This window comes from Candoia aspera, chromosome 7, assembly GCF_035149785.1.
Source record: "Candoia aspera isolate rCanAsp1 chromosome 7, rCanAsp1.hap2, whole genome shotgun sequence".
Classification (NCBI taxonomy): Eukaryota; Metazoa; Chordata; class Lepidosauria; order Squamata; family Boidae; genus Candoia; species Candoia aspera.
In genome coordinates this window covers 7,671,241-7,689,098 of record NC_086159.1, presented here as the reverse complement: position 1 = coordinate 7,689,098, position 17,858 = coordinate 7,671,241, and the positions used below count along the sequence as shown (strand labels likewise).

Sequence of the window (17,858 nt, the reverse complement as noted above, 5' to 3'; positions counted from 1 at the left end):
ACCTATGTAAGACCTTTTAATACAAACTATTTAAAAAAAAAAGCTTCCTGCACCGAGAGTTTTGTGATTCTCCAGACGAGAGCCGCGTTTCCCAAGCTCAGAGGGGCGGACTTCAACTCCCAGAAGGCCTTGGGATGGCCGACCAGAAGGGAGCCCGGCCGAGCGGAGAGACGGCCACGTGTACGGACGGGGCGCGCGAGGCTTCCTGGGAGAAGTAGTCTACCACCAGCCGGAGCGCCCTAAGGTTGCCCGGGAGGGAGGAGGCCGGGGGACTACAGCGGCGGCGGGAGGGCGAGCGGGCCGGGCCCGGAAGTGGAGGCGCCGTGCGGGTGGCCGGCTTCGGGCTTGCGGGTGATCCGCTGCGCTTCGCTGGCCAGGATGCGCCCCGGCCTGGCGGTGGGGCTGGTCTTCGGGGGGTGCTGCAGCAACGTGGTTTTCCTGGAGCTCCTGGTCAGGTGTGTGGGGGGGAGGGACCACGGGGAGGGCCCAGGGTCCCACCTGCCCAGGTGAGCGTGCCCGGGCGTGCCCGCAGGGAGAGCCCCCCCGGCCCCCTCCCAGCTGCCTGGGCGTGGCAGCCGCCCCGGCCACCCCGGCTGGCAACGGCCCCGCTGGGCAAGGGCGCCGGGCTGCGCGCTGCCCGCCTTCCCCCCTCCTTCCCCAAGATCTGGGTTTCGTCTGCGGGATGTCGGTCTACAGTCCGCTGCCGGCGTTTCCCGTGCGCCCGAGCACCTGGGTGGTATTCTGAGCGCTTGATCGCCCCCCTTGGCAATGTGTTGGTGCTGGACCCTAGGAAGCCGAAGTACTTTCTGTTTCTCCTTGCTGCGTTGTATTTATTACTTTCATTTCCGACTTGGTGGGAGAAGAGCCATGTGAGTCTGTAGGAGTCTGGGGGCCCCTTTCCGGACCAACAGCGGGCTTTGTCCTTGGGTCCTCGCTGATATTCCTCTTCACAAAAAATCAGGAGGAGTCTGGCACCCTGCAGTGCATGAGAGTTTGTGTCTTTTAATAAAACGTGATACAGGTAGTCCTCATTTAACGACCACAATTGGGACCTGAATTTTGGTTGCTAAGCAAAATGGCCATTAAGTGAATCCAACCCGATTTTATCACCTTTTTGTGGCAGTTGTTAAGCGAATCACTGTGGGTGTTAATCAAACCATGTGGTCATTAAGTGATTCCTTGCTGGCTGGGGAATTCTGGGAGTTGAAGTCCACACAGCTTGAAGTTACCAAGGTTGAGAAGCGGGTTAGAGACTAATGTTTCTCTTTGGCTGTCAAATCCCATTGTCTGTTTTACCATTTTGGTTCTTTTTCAAAAAAAGTATTCTCCAACTATAGATTAGAGGGGTTTTTTTCACTGACCTTTTCACTGAGCTTTTGTTTGTTTAATTATTCCCCATTGATTTTGCTTGCTAGAAGCTGGCTGGGAAGGTTGAAAATGGCGATCACCTGACCGTGGGATGCTGTGACAGTCATAAATGCAAACTGGTTGCCAAGTGCCCAAATCTTGATCACATGACCGTGGGAATGCTGCAACGGTCATAAGTGTGAGGACTGGCCATAAGTCCTTTTTCCAGCACCGTCGTAATTCTGAACTGTCACTAAACTAATGGCTGTTAAGCAAGGACTGCCTGTAGTGGGAAAAGACATCCCCAGATACCTGCTTTTTCACTTGTAACATGGGAGCCAGCATTGTACTCGGTTGCATAAGCTCCATGCAAGATGTGACCTATGCTCTTCTTTTCTGCTCCCCTCTTCCACCTCCCTCTCACGTGAACACAGGGAATTTCCAGGAAGTGGGAATTTGATCACCTTTGCTCAGTTCTTCTTCATAGCACTGGAAGGCTTCATCTTTGAAGCAAACTTTGGAAGGAAACAGCCTGCAATTCCTATCAGGTATGGCCAATCTCAAATGGGATGTTTGTGGTCTGGAGGGAAAGAGTGGGAGTTAATTAAAAACTCCTGCTTTTTGAAAAGAACTCTAGGCTTTCCTGTTCTGGACCCCAGTAGATGTAGATGTGGATGCTGGCAGTCTGTCAAAGTGTGTTCTTAGAGCAGTGTTTCTTAGCCTTGGCAACTTCAAGCCACATGGACTTCAACTTGCTGGCTAGGGAATTCTGGTAGTTGAAGTCCACGTGGCTTGAAGTTACCAAGGTTGAGAAACACTTGAGTTAGAGACTAATGTTTCTCTTTGGCTGTTAAATCCCATTGTCTGTTTTACCATTTTGGTTCTTTTTCAGAAAAAGTATTCTCCAACTATAGATTTTTTTTTTTCACTGACCCACTCAGCTTTTCTTTGTTTAATTATTTTTATTTTCGTAATGTGTAAAAGAAAAAGAAAAAAGAAAAATTACAGTGTAAGTATTAGAAATAGAAAGGATAGATAGAGCTGCAGAACAGAAACAAAACAAGAAATACAAACATATATAGACATTTAACGAGATGACATCTAACTTCCTTTGCAAAGGATATATACAAAAAACCTTTCATACAACCCTTGTTTAACTTTATATTATTGCTTCTACATTTCCTGATGGTCTATAATTATAACTAATCATCAAAACCATATGTCACTATTTGACTATGTTCAGTTTCCTTCAAAAAGTCAATGAATGGCTTCCAGCCTTTCATAAATTTTATCAATGTTTTTTCTTTTATAATAGTCATCAGTTTCGCCATTCCCACTAAATTTATTTGGCAAGGAAAAAACCTAGAATGAAGAATAAAATTTTGTGTGATGCAAAAGAGAGGGAAGGTTTAGCCCTACTGAACTTAAAATTATATTTTGCAGCGTTGTGTTTAGTTTGGGCAAAAGAGTGGCTAATACTAAGGGATATAAGATGATTGAATTTAGACGGTCATGACTCGAAATTTGGGTGGCATGCCTATTTGTGCTATAATAAGGTGAAGGCCAGTGCGGACTTTAGAAATCACTATATTCTGTGTGCCATTCTAAGAATTTGGAATAAATATAAACCTAGAACATGTCCCAAGCTACCTCTGTGGGTATCTCCACAAGAAGCCTTTCAGAGAAAAGAGATGATGGGTAACTATAATTGGATAAGATATAAGGATTTGCTGGAATATCATCAAGGGGACATTAAACTGAAAACTGGAGAAGATTTGACCGCACAAGGTTTTGGTTTCTATATGTGCAACTAATAGAAGGATTTAAAACTGTTAAGAAACGATATGAATTTGAAAGAGATAAAACTATATTTCAAACAGAATTATGTTCAAACAACGATCACCTTATAACTAAAAATGTATAAATTATTGTTAACATTGGAAACGGAAGAGGAACTAGTAAAAGATCGTATGGTAAAATGGGCGAAAAATTTTCAGTAGAACATCCAACCTGAACAATGGGAAAATATGTGGTTAAAGGCTCTCCACTTTACAGTATGTTGTAATCTTAGAGAAAATTTCTATAAGATGATCTATAGATGGTATTTGACGCCAGATAAACTGTCTAAAATGTGTATCAAAGGAGTATCAAACATCTCCTGGAAATGTAAAAGACCTGAAGGAACCTTTTACCACCTTTAGTGGTCTTGTAAAAAAGTTAAAGAATTTTGGATGGACATATAGACAACTATTCGAAAGATTTTGAAAATGGACATTCCATTGAGACCAGAAATTTTATTACTGGGGATGATGGACATACGCCTAGAAAAAGCACATGGTACTTTACTTCCTTATATGACAACAGCTGCAAGACCAGTTTTGGCCCAACATTGGAAAGACCAGGCATGACCCACAGTTGAGGAATGGTCAGTTAAGCTCTCGGAATTAGCAGGACCCGCTCAGCTTTTCCGGTCCCATTGTGGATATTTTTGCCCTTGCTAGAGGATAACTTAGAAATTCACCTGCTCAGAGATTAAAAATCTGTGTTTGTTAAATAAGTGGTATTGGAAGAACCCACTAGATCAGATCCCCATCTACTTGGGGCTATTAAAAGATCCTCCTTTCAAAATTCTGATTTGCAGTTTTATTTATTTATTGGAGTTCTGCCTGCACCAGTTAGAAAGCCTCTCGGGGGTTTACGAAACAAGGCAATAAAATGGCCGTGATAGAAAAAGAAATAAAGATGATGCAGTATTGTAAAACAGGAATCCAAAGAGAAACAAGTCAATTACGTACCTGGATAGATCAGTGGCAGCATTTTATACCCCCAAAGCTTTCCTAAATAGCTCTGTTTTTAATAGCTTTTGGAAAGCTAACATTCTTTTAATTATTTGATTTGTAATCTTTCTTTCTGCTTTAGTGAGCATTCAAGGGGGGCTGATAGAATTTCAAATATGGGGGTGGGGTTCTGCTTTCCAGGAAACTCACATCCCATATAACCTGGAAGGTGACAGCTTCGTGGTTCTCTCTTTTCTAGGTTCTACCTGCTCATGGTGGCTATGTTTTTCACCGTGAGTGTAGTGAACAACTATGCTCTCAACTTGAACATTGCGATGCCTCTGCATATGATATTTAGATCGGTAAGTTCTTCCTCGTGGGATTGGGGTCCTTGATGGATGAGTTTCCCAGCCCTCCCATTCAGAACAGGGCATTGCTGGTTTGGGCTACATTATCTGGGCGGTCTGGAAGCTGAAGTCTATAGGACTTGAAGGGAAGAGGGTGTGGATTTAGTCTCCTTAGCACCTGAGGGTAGGACAAGAACCAAGGGGGCTGGTTTATGGAGGAGATCCAAACTCAGAATAAGGAGGAATTTTGATAGGTCTGGAGAGCTATCAAACCGTGGAACAGCCTGCCTCCTGGAGTCGTGGGGGGTCCATCCCTGGAGGACTTCAAGCAAAGGTTGGACAGCCATTAGATTGGTCTGAGGATTCCTGCCCTGGGCAGGGAGTTGGGCTAGAAGACTTCCAAGGTCCTTTCCAACTTTGTCATCCCTTCCTTTTCGCATCTTCTTAAGTGTGTTCCTACAGAGGGAGGGGCACAGGCAAGGAATCGGATGCGATTCTTGGCGTTCTTGTGCTCCAGAAAGCTCGTAACGCACCTAGCATTGACCCAACCCTTGTTGCGAGGAGGCCCCCAAAGGAGTTTATTTTTATTTATTTATGTTTCAAATTTTGCCACCGCCCATCTCCCCTGAGAAGAGGGACTCTGGATGGTTTGCAATAAAACTAAAATTGAAACAGTGAACATGCAAAAATATAAATACAAATTACCAAATATAAATAGGAGATAAAAATAAATATAAACAAGCCAAGTGGCCATAAAAGATCTAATTCAGTGAGGAGAGCTCTAAGGGACCAGCCACCCCCAGGAAGAACTATTCCCCTTCCCACCCCAGGTGAGGCGGCAGAGCCAAGTCTTCAGACTCCTCCAGAAGGCCAGGAGCAAAGGGGCCTGCCTCACCTCCGGGGGCAGCGTGTTCCACGGGGCGGGAGCCACTGCAGAGAAGGCCCGCTTCCTGGATTCCAGATGGAATTCTCTTACAGACGGGGTCTGTAGCATGCCCTCTCTGCATGATCAGATGGGACAGGTCGATGATGTCATGGGGATGAGATGGTCTGGGACACATGGCTGCAGACAGTGTTTCTCAACCTCAGGAACTTTAAGATGTGTGGACTTCAACTCCCAGAATTCCCCAGCCAGCCATGCCGCACCAGTGCCCCAAGACATTCAGTGTTCAATGCTTTTCCTGTCTGTAGACACCTAGATTGGAAAGGGCCATGGAGTCATGTCCCTGCCTAGGGCAAGAATCACATTAAAACATCCCCAACAGGTGGCTAGCCAGCCTCTGCTTGGTGACCTCAAGCGAATGGAAGCCCACCACCTCTCTGGGACACTGTTAGGAAAGTTTTTCTAACACTGAGTTGGAATCAAATCTTCCTGTACCTGAAACCCATTATTCTACAGCCTGCCTTCTAGAGCAGTAGAGGTCTTCACCTTCTGTGTGACATCCTTTGAAGAGCACTGCCATGTCCCCCCTCAACCTTCTTGACCTTCATAAGATATCCAGGGCCTTCACCCTCTCCTCTTCCTACCATCCCAGTCGCTGTTAACCTGCCCTGTTTTTGCTTCTCTCCCGTTCCTTTCCCGGTAGGGCTCCTTGATAGCCAGCATGGCCCTGGGCATCATCATCCTGAAGAAAAGGTAAGATAGCTCCCTTGGGTAGCGGTGGAGCTGGACGCTTGCACTCACAGAGGGCGGGTGTGGCTGTGGCTTCTCCTTGTGGTCGGGCCACCAACGGGAGGGCGCACGCTTGGGTTCGGCAGAGGGGAGGACGACTTCAAGAGAGAAGCTTGGTCCCAGCCTCTGTCCAGTTTTGACCCTCCCTTTTTCAACAAGACCTTTTCCAGTCCTTTTCAATCAGGGATGAGCAGAGTTTGGGGGCCAGGGACAGCAACCCAACCTCCTGATTTTCTGAAGAACTGCAGGGGGCCATTGAGCAATGCTGGGGGGTCAGCTCGGAAAGAAGAAGTTCAGACTTCCTTTCTCCTTCCTCTCTATGACGTAAGTTCCTTTTAGCCCCTAAATAGTCTTCGGAAAAAGGTAAGCTTCCTTTCACTGCTGGGCACGTTTGCAGTTTGGGGAGCTGTCCCAAAATGGCAACCCCAGGGAGTAGCTTGCCTCTTCCCGAAACGGAGGCCATGGGAACGAAGAGTTGGTGGGCAGCAGCCTGTGAAATTGGCTCCTTGCCGTCCCCTTCTGCCCCAGCTCTGCTTGCGGCTGGTCCTGCTTTGTAGGTTTGTGACAAAGGTGAGGCCGATCCCACCTGGGCTGAGTCCTGTCAACGTTGGCTTTCCTCTACGTTGCGTAGAGGTTTCCAGGGTAGTTCTGAGTGGGGCTGTTCTTGCTGGAAAGCTGAGGTTCTCAAGGCGTGGAGGGGTTCTGTGTGCGAAGCTGGGAGCTCGGCAAGTGGGTCTGAGGCTGTTCTGTTCTCTTCTGCTGAAGCTCTTCCCTCCTCTTGCACAGGTACACCGTCTCCAAATACACCTCTATAGCTTTGGTCTCTCTGGGCATTTTCACCTGTACCTTCATGTCAGCAAAGGAAGTGGTAAGACCCACTCTAGTCCTGCATCCCTGCCCCGTCTTCAGGATTAGGCACACGCCCTGGCCTGCCCTGCACCACGCCCTTCCTGCACACGACCACTGTCCAAACTGCTGTGATCTGCTTCCAAAGGGCGGGTCACAGATGGCCATGTGGTAGACTGCCTCCCACTTCCTTCTCCTCCTTTCACCTGGCAGCGGAAGGCCACGGGCAGCAAGCTGAGCCTCGCTCCTTGGGTGGTTTCGTCTTTTGCCTGGCCCGGTGGCTGGGCACAGCCCAGACTGGCCAGCATTAGGGAGGTAGAACACCTTCCCTTCTTTGGAATACCTTAGCAACTTTTTAAATGGATGTTAAAGCTTGAGAAATGCGCCTACATGCAGAAAAAGTCAAGGAAGTGGTAAGCAGAGGGCTGTCATTTTCTCTTTATGTTTGTTTAAGTTGATTTACCACCAGCAAAATAGTTACAACGTGATATTTAACAACACTGAAAAGCTGGCTCAAATACGGTAAAAGCATTAAAACCCTGAGAACCTGCCGGTTAAAATTTACATGTACAGAAAGTAAGCAAGATAAAATGAAATGAAATACAGCAAGAGAAAGTGAATCAAATAACAATAAATGTAAAATAGAAGAAGAAAACATCAGTAGTATATCGTTCCAATCTTAAGGCTTAAAGCTTAAGAACTTGATACATCTATCTGTGATGGAGGTCGTCCTCACTTAACAACCATTTGTTTAGTGGCGGTTTGGACTTACAACGGTGCTGAAAAAACTGACTTATGACCAGAACTCACGTGACTGTTGCAGCACCACTGTGTTCACATGATCACAATTTGGGCACTTGGCAACCGGTTCACATTTATAACCATCGCAGCATCCCGTGGTCACATGATTGCCACTTTCAACCTTTCCGGCCAGTTTCTGGCAGGCAAAATCAGTGGGAAACTGCGTGATTCCTTTAACAACCACATGGTTCACTTAACGCCCATGTTAGTCCACTTAACGGCCGCCACAAAAAGTTGTAAAATTGGGTCAGATTTGCTTAATGACCACTTCATTTAGCAACCAGAATTCTGGTCTCAATTGTGGTTGTTAAGAGAGGACTACCTGCCTGAGTTCCAGTCTGAGAGTAGGAACTCAACCCCTTCTCCTTCATTAGAAGCTTGACCTCTACAGGAGGAGGTATATCAATGCGTACGTTCTCATAAAAGGAACAGCGGAGGAATACGTGTGCTAAGGTCTCAGCTTCATGTGGGCCACAGGGGCAATTTCTCTCACGAAATGGGATTTGGTGAAACCTCCCATCCAATGCTGGATTTTATGTGCAGTATTCCAATTACACTCATTTATTATCCTAATTTAATGTCCATTGATATATCTCGCAAGAACAGATCAATTGCGGAAGCTGACAACGCCTCCTCCCTCCCTCCCTCCCTCCCTCCCTCCCTCCCTCCGTCCTTCCTTCCTTCCTTCCTTTCTTCCCTTTTAGAGCTCTGTTTCAAGAACGAGGGAAGACGGGGAAAGCGTCTCTGCGTTTCTCTGGTGGCTGCTAGGTCTGTAACTGCCCCCGGCAGGGACCCTCTTCTGGGCAGACGTGACCGGGGAGGGGAAAACAAAACGGAATCCCGTTTCCAAGCCAAACTGTTTGAATTGAAATTAACAGAGCCTGGGACAGACTGAAGGCTCTCCAAAAGTTACCACTGCCCATGTTTAAGTTTTAGCGTGGCAGGAGGAGGAGGGGTGGGAATTCCAAAATACACGAGGAGTCATTTTAATTGCATGTGACTAACTTAAGCTTCGTATCAAACGTACTTTGTGCCCTGGCCTTCTCTTGGTTCTGTTGCCACCTGCTTTTTTTAGTTTGCCTTGCTCTGATTAAAGATGCAAAGTGGCTGCTCCCTCTGCCTATGCAACAGGTGCGTGGATTGTATTAGTGGAAATATTTTCTATACTGCATTAATGCTGGCCATTTGGTGCTGTGCACAAAAAGTATTTTTATACAGGGCTAGGACGTGCTTTCATGCAGTCTTGAACAGTGCAGTTCAGGTGGTCCTCAACTTACAATTATTTGTTTAGTGACCATTTGAAGTTGCGATGGTGCTGAAAAAAGTGACTTGCGACTGGTCCTCGCACCATAGCAGCATCCCTGCAGTCACGTGATCAAATTTCAGGTGCTTGGCAACCAGCATGTATTTACAATGGATGCAGCATCCCAGGGTCACATGATCGCCATTTGCAATTTTCCCAGCCAGCTTCTGACAAGTCAATCAGGGAAGCTGCATTCACTTAACAACCATGTGATTCACTTAACAACCACAGTGATTTGCTTAATGGCCATGGCAAAAAGTTGTAATATCGGGCGTGGCTCACTTAATGACCACCTCACTTAGCCATGGAAGTTCCAGTCCCAATTGTGGTCGTAAGTTGAGGACTACCTGTATGTCCATAGGTCCCTTAAATTTGTATTTGCTGGGTGGCCACACTTAACCTACCGTGGCTGGTCCCCTAAAAGCTAAGATGAGGTTAATAGATGGATGGGAGACCACAGGGACATTCCAGGACTATAATGTAAACTGGGAGGTTGAAAAATACCCTGGAATAAGGCGGTTGCAAACCACATCTGTATTGTTGGCATGAAAACTAGGCAGATGTATCCACATGGCCAGCAGGAGTCAAACCTGAGTCTGAGGAGATCTTTCTTTTAGCCAAGGAGGCTTTGGAGATCCTGAGGGCTCATCCGGCTTTGGGCATTTTCTGCTGAAGGGCAAACCCAGAATGCTGGTCTCAACTGTTACGTTTTAGGAATTGCGGCCTTGACCTTTGCCCTCCTGATGTCAGCCAGGATGGGGATCTTCCAGGAAACCCTCTATAAGAAGTTTGGAAAACACTCTAAGGAAGCCCTTTTCTACAACGTAAGTGCCCACAGTCGTTTTATCTGATTTCAGTTTGCAGGAGTTAAGTGGCTTCCCCCAAATGGCAGGTTACAGGGTGTCCTCGTTTAGCAACCATTTGTTTAATGACAGTTCGGACTTAACAGCGGTGCTGAAAAAACTGACTTATGCCCAGAACTCACACTTAGACCATCACAGCATCACCGCGGTCATGTGATCACAATTTGGGCGCTTGGCAACTGGTTTGCATTTATGATGGTTGCAGCATCCCTTGGTCACGTGTGCGCCATTTTTGACCTTCTCGGGTGGCTTTTGGCAAGCAAAATCAGTGGGGAACCGCAAGATTCACTTAACTACCATGTGGTTCGCTTAACACCCGTGGTGATTCACTTAATGGCCACCACAAAAAAGGTTGTAAAATCAGGTCAGATGTGCTTAATGACTGCTTTGCTAAGCAACTGAAATTCCGGTCCCAATTGTGGTTGATTTTTCTTGCCAGAAGCTGGCCAGGAAGGTCGAAAATGGCGATCACGTGACCATGGGATGCTGCAAAGGTCATAAATGTAAACTGGTTGCCAAGTGCCCAAATTGCGATCACGTGACCATGGGGATGCTGCAGTGGCCGTAAGTGCGAGGACCGGTTGTAAGTCTGAACCGCCACTAAACAAATGGTTGTCAAGTGAAGACTACCCCTTTAGCAGAAGGAGACATATAAAGAATTAGAGGTCAAAAGAATAAGGATAGTATATTTTATATTTTATTCTGAACCGCCCAGGGTCCCCTATATGGGGGAGATGGGCAGTGATAAAAACATGATTAAATAAATAAATGAATAAATAATACATAATTTCCTATCACGAGTTTGGATATTCAACTTTTCTCGGGCTTAAGATCCCACTAGGCTCTGGGTCGGTGGGCCATGTTGGAACATTCAAGCAATGAGTCCACTGGTGGGGCCAAAGTGAATTGGGTTGAATTCCAGTTTCGTTACAGTTGATTATGGCAAGTGTAATTGCTCCTTGTCTGCTTAATTGCCCCTGTCCTTTCTTAAAACTTACAGTTCAACAGCAAGCTGGTTTAGGACTGCCAAGGCCACCAACACCTAATCTTGGTTAGCTGCAGAGTTAGCTGGATTCTAGAGAAGTCAGCTGGAGAAGCGGTGGCCCTCGCTCACGGGGGTCTTTCTTGGAGCAGAGCTGGACTGCTTGGTTTCCCATCTTGGAAGCAGAAGGAAGATCCCTCTATCCAGGGATCTCCAGGCCTCCCTTTACTCCGCAGCTTCGGCGGCTAAAGCCCAACTCTGCTCGGATCATAGCAGAGCAAAGCTGGTGCTGCTTTCATTCCCAAACTTGGGTGTCTTCGCCTTGTAGCAACCCTCTAAAGCAGTGTTTCTCAACTTCGACCATTTTAAGATGGGTGGACTTTAACTCCCAGAATTCCCCAGCCAGCATTCTCTGGCTAGGGAATTCTGGGAGTTGTCCACCCATCTTAAAATGGTCGAAGTTGAGAAACACTGCTCTAAAACGAGGTAGGCAAAGGGTTAGGTCTGGGAAGGAGGGAAGGCAGGCATGCTTTAAAGAATTCATTAATGGCATTCTTTCAGCCTTCAGGTGCCACGGGGGAATCCCCAGTGACATCACTCCGTAGGTGCGGCCAAAACTTTGGGCTCAGTCGGGGAGGCGGGATAAGCAGCAAGACGGACGTTGTGAGCCTTGCAAAAGCTTTGGGTCCACGTGTACCTTTTTCGCAGGAGGGCCTGGATCTGCTCAGGGGCATGATGGTGAAAATGCGGGCATGATGGTGGGAGGGGGGCAAACTTTAGCTGGCCTATTCTGTTCCATTCCAAAACCCTTGTTTTATTTTGCCTCCTAGCACGCGCTTCTTCTCCCAGGATTTCTCCTCCTGGCTCCAGATATTTACAGACATGGGGTTCTTTTCAGTCAATCTGGTGAGTTGATACGGAGGCTTATTTTTAGTTTGAAATGGCAAAATTACAGGTGCTCCTTAAAATCAGAAGGAGTCTGGTGGCCCTTCTTCTAACACAATATATTCGAAGGCATCGGCTTTTGTGAGCCACCGTTCTTGGAAAACGAGATGCCTTTTAGTTGGAAAAGATGCTCCGGGCAACTTCTGAACTTTTTGCAAGCAATGCGGTGATATATATTTTGTTCTTAATGTTTATTATCAGTCCAGCCACTTTATGCATCTCATGAAACAAAATCTTCTGCCTTCAGATAAAATGTGCGAGTTGGAAAAGGGGCTACCAGATTCCTCTTGATTTTTTGCCACTGTAGACTAACTCGGCTCTCCTCCTACAGTGTCTACAGCAAGATGCTCCTAAGTAGCCAGCCACGTTGAGAGTTTTGCTTTTGGCCTAGGAAACCGGTGGCCAGGATATTTGGCAAACCACCTTTCCTTGTCGGTCACTATCCATGCCATGTTTCCATTCCTTACGCCGGGTCTTGGCTGAGCTCCCTCCTCTACAGTCTCCTGTTAAGTTCTTGAGAACTTCTGGACGACTTCGCCTTTCATCTAACTTGTCTGAATCTTGCCCGAACAGCTTTTCTTTCATTTTTCTCTTCTTTCCCTCCAACATCTTTTAAATGAACATTTGCATGGCTTTCGCTTGTTGCTAATCTTTATGAGATTACTGACAAAACAGCTCTCCGGAGATGTTGGAAGCCCTTTTCCAGATAAGGTAGATAGTCGGAGGGAGCTGTGATTTCCCTCTGCCTTAGGCAGATTTGTGCAGCTGCCATGAAGGCTTTTCAAGGACAGAAGATCAACTAATCTCATCTGGCTCAAATGTTGGTCATGGCTCCCCAATCCATCCACTGGGGAACCTGTCTTTTTCTGATCCCCATGGATTTTTCTGACAAGACCATCAGCCTTTAAACTACCAAGGTTTCATTTGGAGCTGCCTCCTTCCCCACAACTCCATTGTTTTCCCAAATGTCTACTAGCCTGGAAGGGACTGCCAGCTTGGTGCTTTTTCTACATCCAGGTGGTTCCTGTATGCACCTCTGGGAGTTGCAGATGTGCTTGCTTCCAAGGTAGCAGATGTGGCACTGAGTGCCTGCTGGTGCACCCTTTCCATATTTAGAAAGCAAGCTACCTTTTCTTCTGTCTCTATTGCTGCCATCGCCTCTTCTCATCTCATCTCAGTAGGAGGGTGCTGAATCAAGGATCCGTATGTCATCTGTGAAATGCCTTTCTCTGGAATTAGGCCACGGATTGGTCTTGTGCCGTCTCATCTACCCTTCCTGGCAGTGATCTTCGGCAGATGGAGGTTTTCCCTAGATTTCCTTGCAGATACTGGAGCTTGAATGCGAGGTCTTCTGCATGCAGAGTAGATGGTTTACTAATCAAAGTGAATATTTGTAGCTCAGGGTTGAACTGTGGAGTCCTTGGTGCTCTCTGAGCCTTGTTGTTTTTTTGCTCCGTTATCAAAGTAACAATCCAACCTCCCACAAGAGAAGCTGTGTAAGAACATTATTCAGACAAGCACTAACACACTGCAGCAACCCAGAACACCAGAAAAAAGAAAAACATCATCTGTACAGCATCTCCCAACAAAATGGATACCCGCTCAACTTTATCAAAAAGTGCCTCACCACCCAACCCACTACAACCCAACCAATGGAAACTATGAAAAGGATAACACTGTCATACATCAGAAACATCTCAGAAACCACCAACATACTATTAAAACCACACAGCATCACCACAGCACATAAACCAACTCTTCAAAATATATTAAGCAACCCAAAAGACCCAGTAGCCCAAGAAGAAAAAACAGGAGTTATTTACAACATACAGTGCAAAGACTGTAACAGCCACTATGCAGGACAGACAGGCAGAAGACTAGCAGAGCGCATCCAGGAACACCAACCGGCAGTCAGAGGACATGAGATGGAAACTCCTCAATCTCACAGCACATGGACAGACTCAACCATACTTTCAAATGGGAAACTGAGCATCCTAGACCGAGCCAAATCCAAAAACGCCAGAGAATTCCTGGAAGCCTGGCACTCAGACTAAGCAGCCGTCAACAGACACATAGAGGTAAACAACATTTACAGACCATTCAAAGGAGACAATGGAAAAGCCAAAAGACCAGAACATCCCCTTGCCAGCAATCAACACCCAGATAGGCAAAAATCAACACTAGGATTAACACCAGATGAACCATCAAACAGCACAATACACCCTAATCAAGGAACTATTAACTCAGGCAGCAAACAACAGCCCAATCAAAGAACTCCCAGGGAGAGAACAACACCCCCACCAACACAAACAGGGCAAGCCACGGTATATAAACTGAGAGCAAGGACCTCTTCCTGTTCGCACTGAAGATGTTGCCTCGTCTGGCAATGAAACGTCTGCAAGAAAACAAGGCTCAGAGAGCACCAAGGACTCCACAGATGGATTACTTATAAGTAGCAACCCTGCTTTGCAACAGTGCAGCCAAGGAATGCTGTTGAGTTGTCCTCTTCAGAACAGAGTGGAATTACAGGGAAGAATCTCTTTCTCTGCTTTCTGGCTTCCGGAAGGCCTCTCCTCCTGAAACGGTAGACTAAACAAACTTTTGGCTTTCTTATGTGGTTTTCTGACATGGCTTTTCAGCACCTGGAGGCCCATGGGAGGCAGGAGAATGAAACTGCAGGTAGACCTCCTGTGGAGCTGTTCCTTCTTCCTTCCCTTTTGCGGGCAGCCCCCAAACACGTTCTGTGAAGGGTCCCTCCTCACTGTCCTCTTCTCTCCACAGAACCGTTCCAAGTGCCAGTGATTGGGCTCAGCTTACCCATAATGTGGTTCTATCTCATGATGAATGTCATAACTCAGTATCCTTTTTGGAAGATGTCTAGCAGATGATAACGGTGAGGTTGGATTCCCTATGATGGAAGGTGACTTCTTGGAGTTCTGCATCTGATTGTTAACGTTTTCATTTGAATGATGTCCCCTTTCCTCCGTCTTTGCGTGGTTGAGGAAGACCGCTTGTTTCTCATAGGGGAGGGAGGAGAGATGGCAAACACATGAGGCATCACGGCGGAGTGTCCACATTCAAATCAGGTTGTGTCAGCTGATGCGTACCTGCCTTTGCCCTCACAGCTCAGAATGTCTGCATCTGGAGAAAGCCTGACGCATGATGTGCTTGCAAGATGCCGTTATTCTGTTGTTTTGACTGTATGAGCAACGAAGGTGCTGCAACCTGTCTGAAACAAAAGTCAGAACAAGCTCATGAAAAACACTGTGCTCTCCTTAGCAATATATATTTTTTGTTTGTACATGTAGACCATAAACTTGGTGCAACTGAATAGCTGGTTGTAGAAAGAGAAAGTGGAAAGCTTTGGTGCAAATCCAACACACCCATCCTTCTGTCCCCCCTTAGGAAATTCCATTAGGATGACTGTAAGGACTGCAATTTGCACCTTCAGGTTTTCCTGCCTCAACTGGTTTTTCAAATAATCTGGAAACAACCTCCAGGCCTCCACAAATAAACTGAACCAGCCTGTATAACTGTAGTGACTTTATTCGGAAGGTCGGCGGTTCAAATCCCCGTGACGGGGTGAGCTCCCGTTGCTAGTCCCAGCTCCTGCCAACCTAGCAGTTCGAAAACATGCAAATGTGAGTAGATTAATAGGTACCGCTTCGGCGAGCAGGTAACAGCGTTCCATTTAGTCATGCCGGCCACATGACCACGGAAGTGTCTACGGACAAACGCCGGCTCTTCGGCTTGAAACGGAGATGTGCACCGCCCCCTAGAGTCGGACACGACTGGACTTAATGTCAAGGGAAACCTTTACCTTTACCTAACATGCTATATTTACCTGGTGCCATTTTTGTTGTTTTTTGTTACGAAAGTTACGGCTTTCCTTCAGATTATTAATGAGAAGTATTGTTGGAGATCACTGTATCTTTCATTACTGGCTTGCTTGTTCCTTTGTAAGATTTCTATCCCAAGAGCTCAAGGAGACTATGTATTTACTTACTTACAGACTGCACTGCTATACCACCACACCTCCAAAAGACTTGCAGCAATTGACATTTATCTCCATGAAGCAATCCTGTGTGGTAGGCTGGGTTGAGAGAGGGACTGCCCCAAGCTTCCCCAGTGAGGTTCCATGGTTGAGGGGGGACTTCAACCCAGTCTCCCCTTCTAGTCCAGCACTTCTCCGCTAGACCACTTTGGCTCTTGGGCTGAGAGGGAGGAACTGGCCCAGAGTCCTCCAGAGAACTTCCATGGCTGAGGGTGGATTAGAACTTGGGTCTCCCCACTCTTAGTCCAGCTCCTTCATCTCTGTACCATTCTGGTTCTGGAGCTGAGAGGGAGGGCTTGGCCCCACATCCTCCAGAGAACTTCCATGGCTGAAGAAAGACCGGAACAGGGGTCTCCCCACTCCTAGTCCAGCACCTTCACCTCTGGACCATCCTGGCTCTTGGGTTGAGAGGGGTGGACTGTTCAAAGTGCCCCAGGCAGCTTTGGGGGCTGAGTGGGGGACTGGAACCTCGGTCTCCCCATGCCTAGTCCAGCACCTTCCCCACTACTCCACCCTGGCTTTCAAGCTTAGAAGGAGGAACTGGTCCAAAGTCACCTGAATAACTTCTCTGGCTGAAAGTGGATTAGAACCTGGATCTCCCAACTCCTACTCTTAACATGTCCATCTCTGTACCATCCTGGCTCTGATTGAGAGAGAGGGACTGGCCCAGAGCCCCCCAAGAGTCTCTCTGGGTTGGTGAGGACTAGAACCAAGCTTTCCCAGCTCCTGATCCAGCACTTTCACCACTATACCACCCTGGTTCTTCTGTACCCAGTTGGTACCAGTTCAAAGAAGCAGCCATTCCTGCAGTTTCCCTCCCTCCCTCTCTCCAGAAGAGTTTTTCATGTGGAGAGGTGACCAAATGAAGCAGCCGTTTGAAGCCTCCTGTTGATGCACCAGATTGAGTCTCACCATCTTCACCTTCTCAAATCACCTCCACTTTTCTCCTTTCCCTTAACTCTCCCTCTTCCTCAGATACATCTGCATCCGGGGGGTCTTCATCTTGACCACCGAGTGTTCCTCCTTGACTGTCACGCTTGTGGTGACTCTGCGGAAGTTTGTCAGCCTGATCTTTTCCATCCTGTACTTCCAGAACTCGTTCACCACCTGGCATTGGCTGGGCACTTTCTTGGTATTCATGGGGACGCTGATGTACACGGAAGTGTGGAACAATCTGGGATTTGTCCAACACTGTGGGCAAAAGAGGGAGGAGAAGAAACAGGAATGACAGGGGAGACTCCCTTGGAAGGAAATCATGCTTCTCCATTGGAATGGGACATTTTCTACCAGGGTGTTTTGCACTGTGGGGCAGGGGAAGAGTCAGATTCCCTGCTTGCAGGAGGGGAGGGTTGATTTTTGTAGTACAAAACTAGGGGATCTTGGCTGTGCCAAGCAGATGCACATCCCCAGGAGAAGGGAAACGGTTTTTCACCTTTTGGTTGTTGAGGTGACCAAGAACTTTGATAAGATATACACCCTGGCTTCTTTGACTTAAGAGGAGTCTGATAGATGGGTCGGTACCCCCTGTGACTCTGTGTTAAGCGGGCAGTTGAGCCCATGTAGTTTGCAAAAGCAAGCATTTGGCATCAGCTTCTTTTGGTTAATGGCCTGCCTGCCATCAGGAAAAAAATATGAAAAAGGGTATCAGATTATTGCGATCAGACTGGGACTTTGAAATAAATTCTTGTGGAAGTCACTCTATGATAATCTGCTTTGCAAAGAAGTGGCCCTTTCTTGAGAGATCCTGGCCATGGAGAGACTGAATGCCATCTGCAAAAGCTTATGCCTCTTGGGGTCAGAGGAGCATACCAATGGGAGCTGGGTGCTCCTTGCACAGGGCTTAAGAGCATGTGGACAGCTATCAAGTTGCTTTCGGATGGGAGGGGAGCGTTGAGCAACGATTTGTCATCTTGGCCCATCA

General features: G+C 47.0%; 1 protein-coding gene across 1 annotated transcript; it reads left to right on the top strand.

Annotated features, from left to right (window-relative positions):
* The first annotated feature begins 322 nt into the window (after nucleotides 1–322).
* SLC35B4 (solute carrier family 35 member B4) lies at nucleotides 323–17,633 on the top strand. Its single transcript, XM_063308932.1, has 10 exons — nucleotides 323–455; nucleotides 1,782–1,895; nucleotides 4,384–4,486; nucleotides 6,058–6,107; nucleotides 6,930–7,011; nucleotides 8,495–8,558; nucleotides 9,808–9,917; nucleotides 11,769–11,844; nucleotides 14,665–14,740; nucleotides 16,913–17,633. The coding sequence occupies exons 1-10, from the start codon at nucleotides 379–381 to the stop codon at nucleotides 17,163–17,165; spliced, it is 1,005 nt and encodes a 334-aa protein (XP_063165002.1). The 5' UTR covers nucleotides 323–378; the 3' UTR covers nucleotides 17,166–17,633.
* Nucleotides 17,634–17,858: the final 225 nt, after the last annotated feature.

Bases quoted from the DNA above. Each gene is read 5' to 3' on its own strand.
- SLC35B4 (XM_063308932.1), top strand. From the start codon at position 379: ATGCGCCCCGGCCTGGCGGTGGGGCTGGTCTTCGGGGGGTGCTGCAGC. The intron at 1,896-4,383 runs GTATGGCCAATC...TCTCTTTTCTAG, and splicing joins CAGCCTGCAATTCCTATCAG to GTTCTACCTGCTCATGGTGG. The intron at 6,108-6,929 runs GTAAGATAGCTC...CCTCTTGCACAG, and splicing joins ATCATCATCCTGAAGAAAAG to GTACACCGTCTCCAAATACA.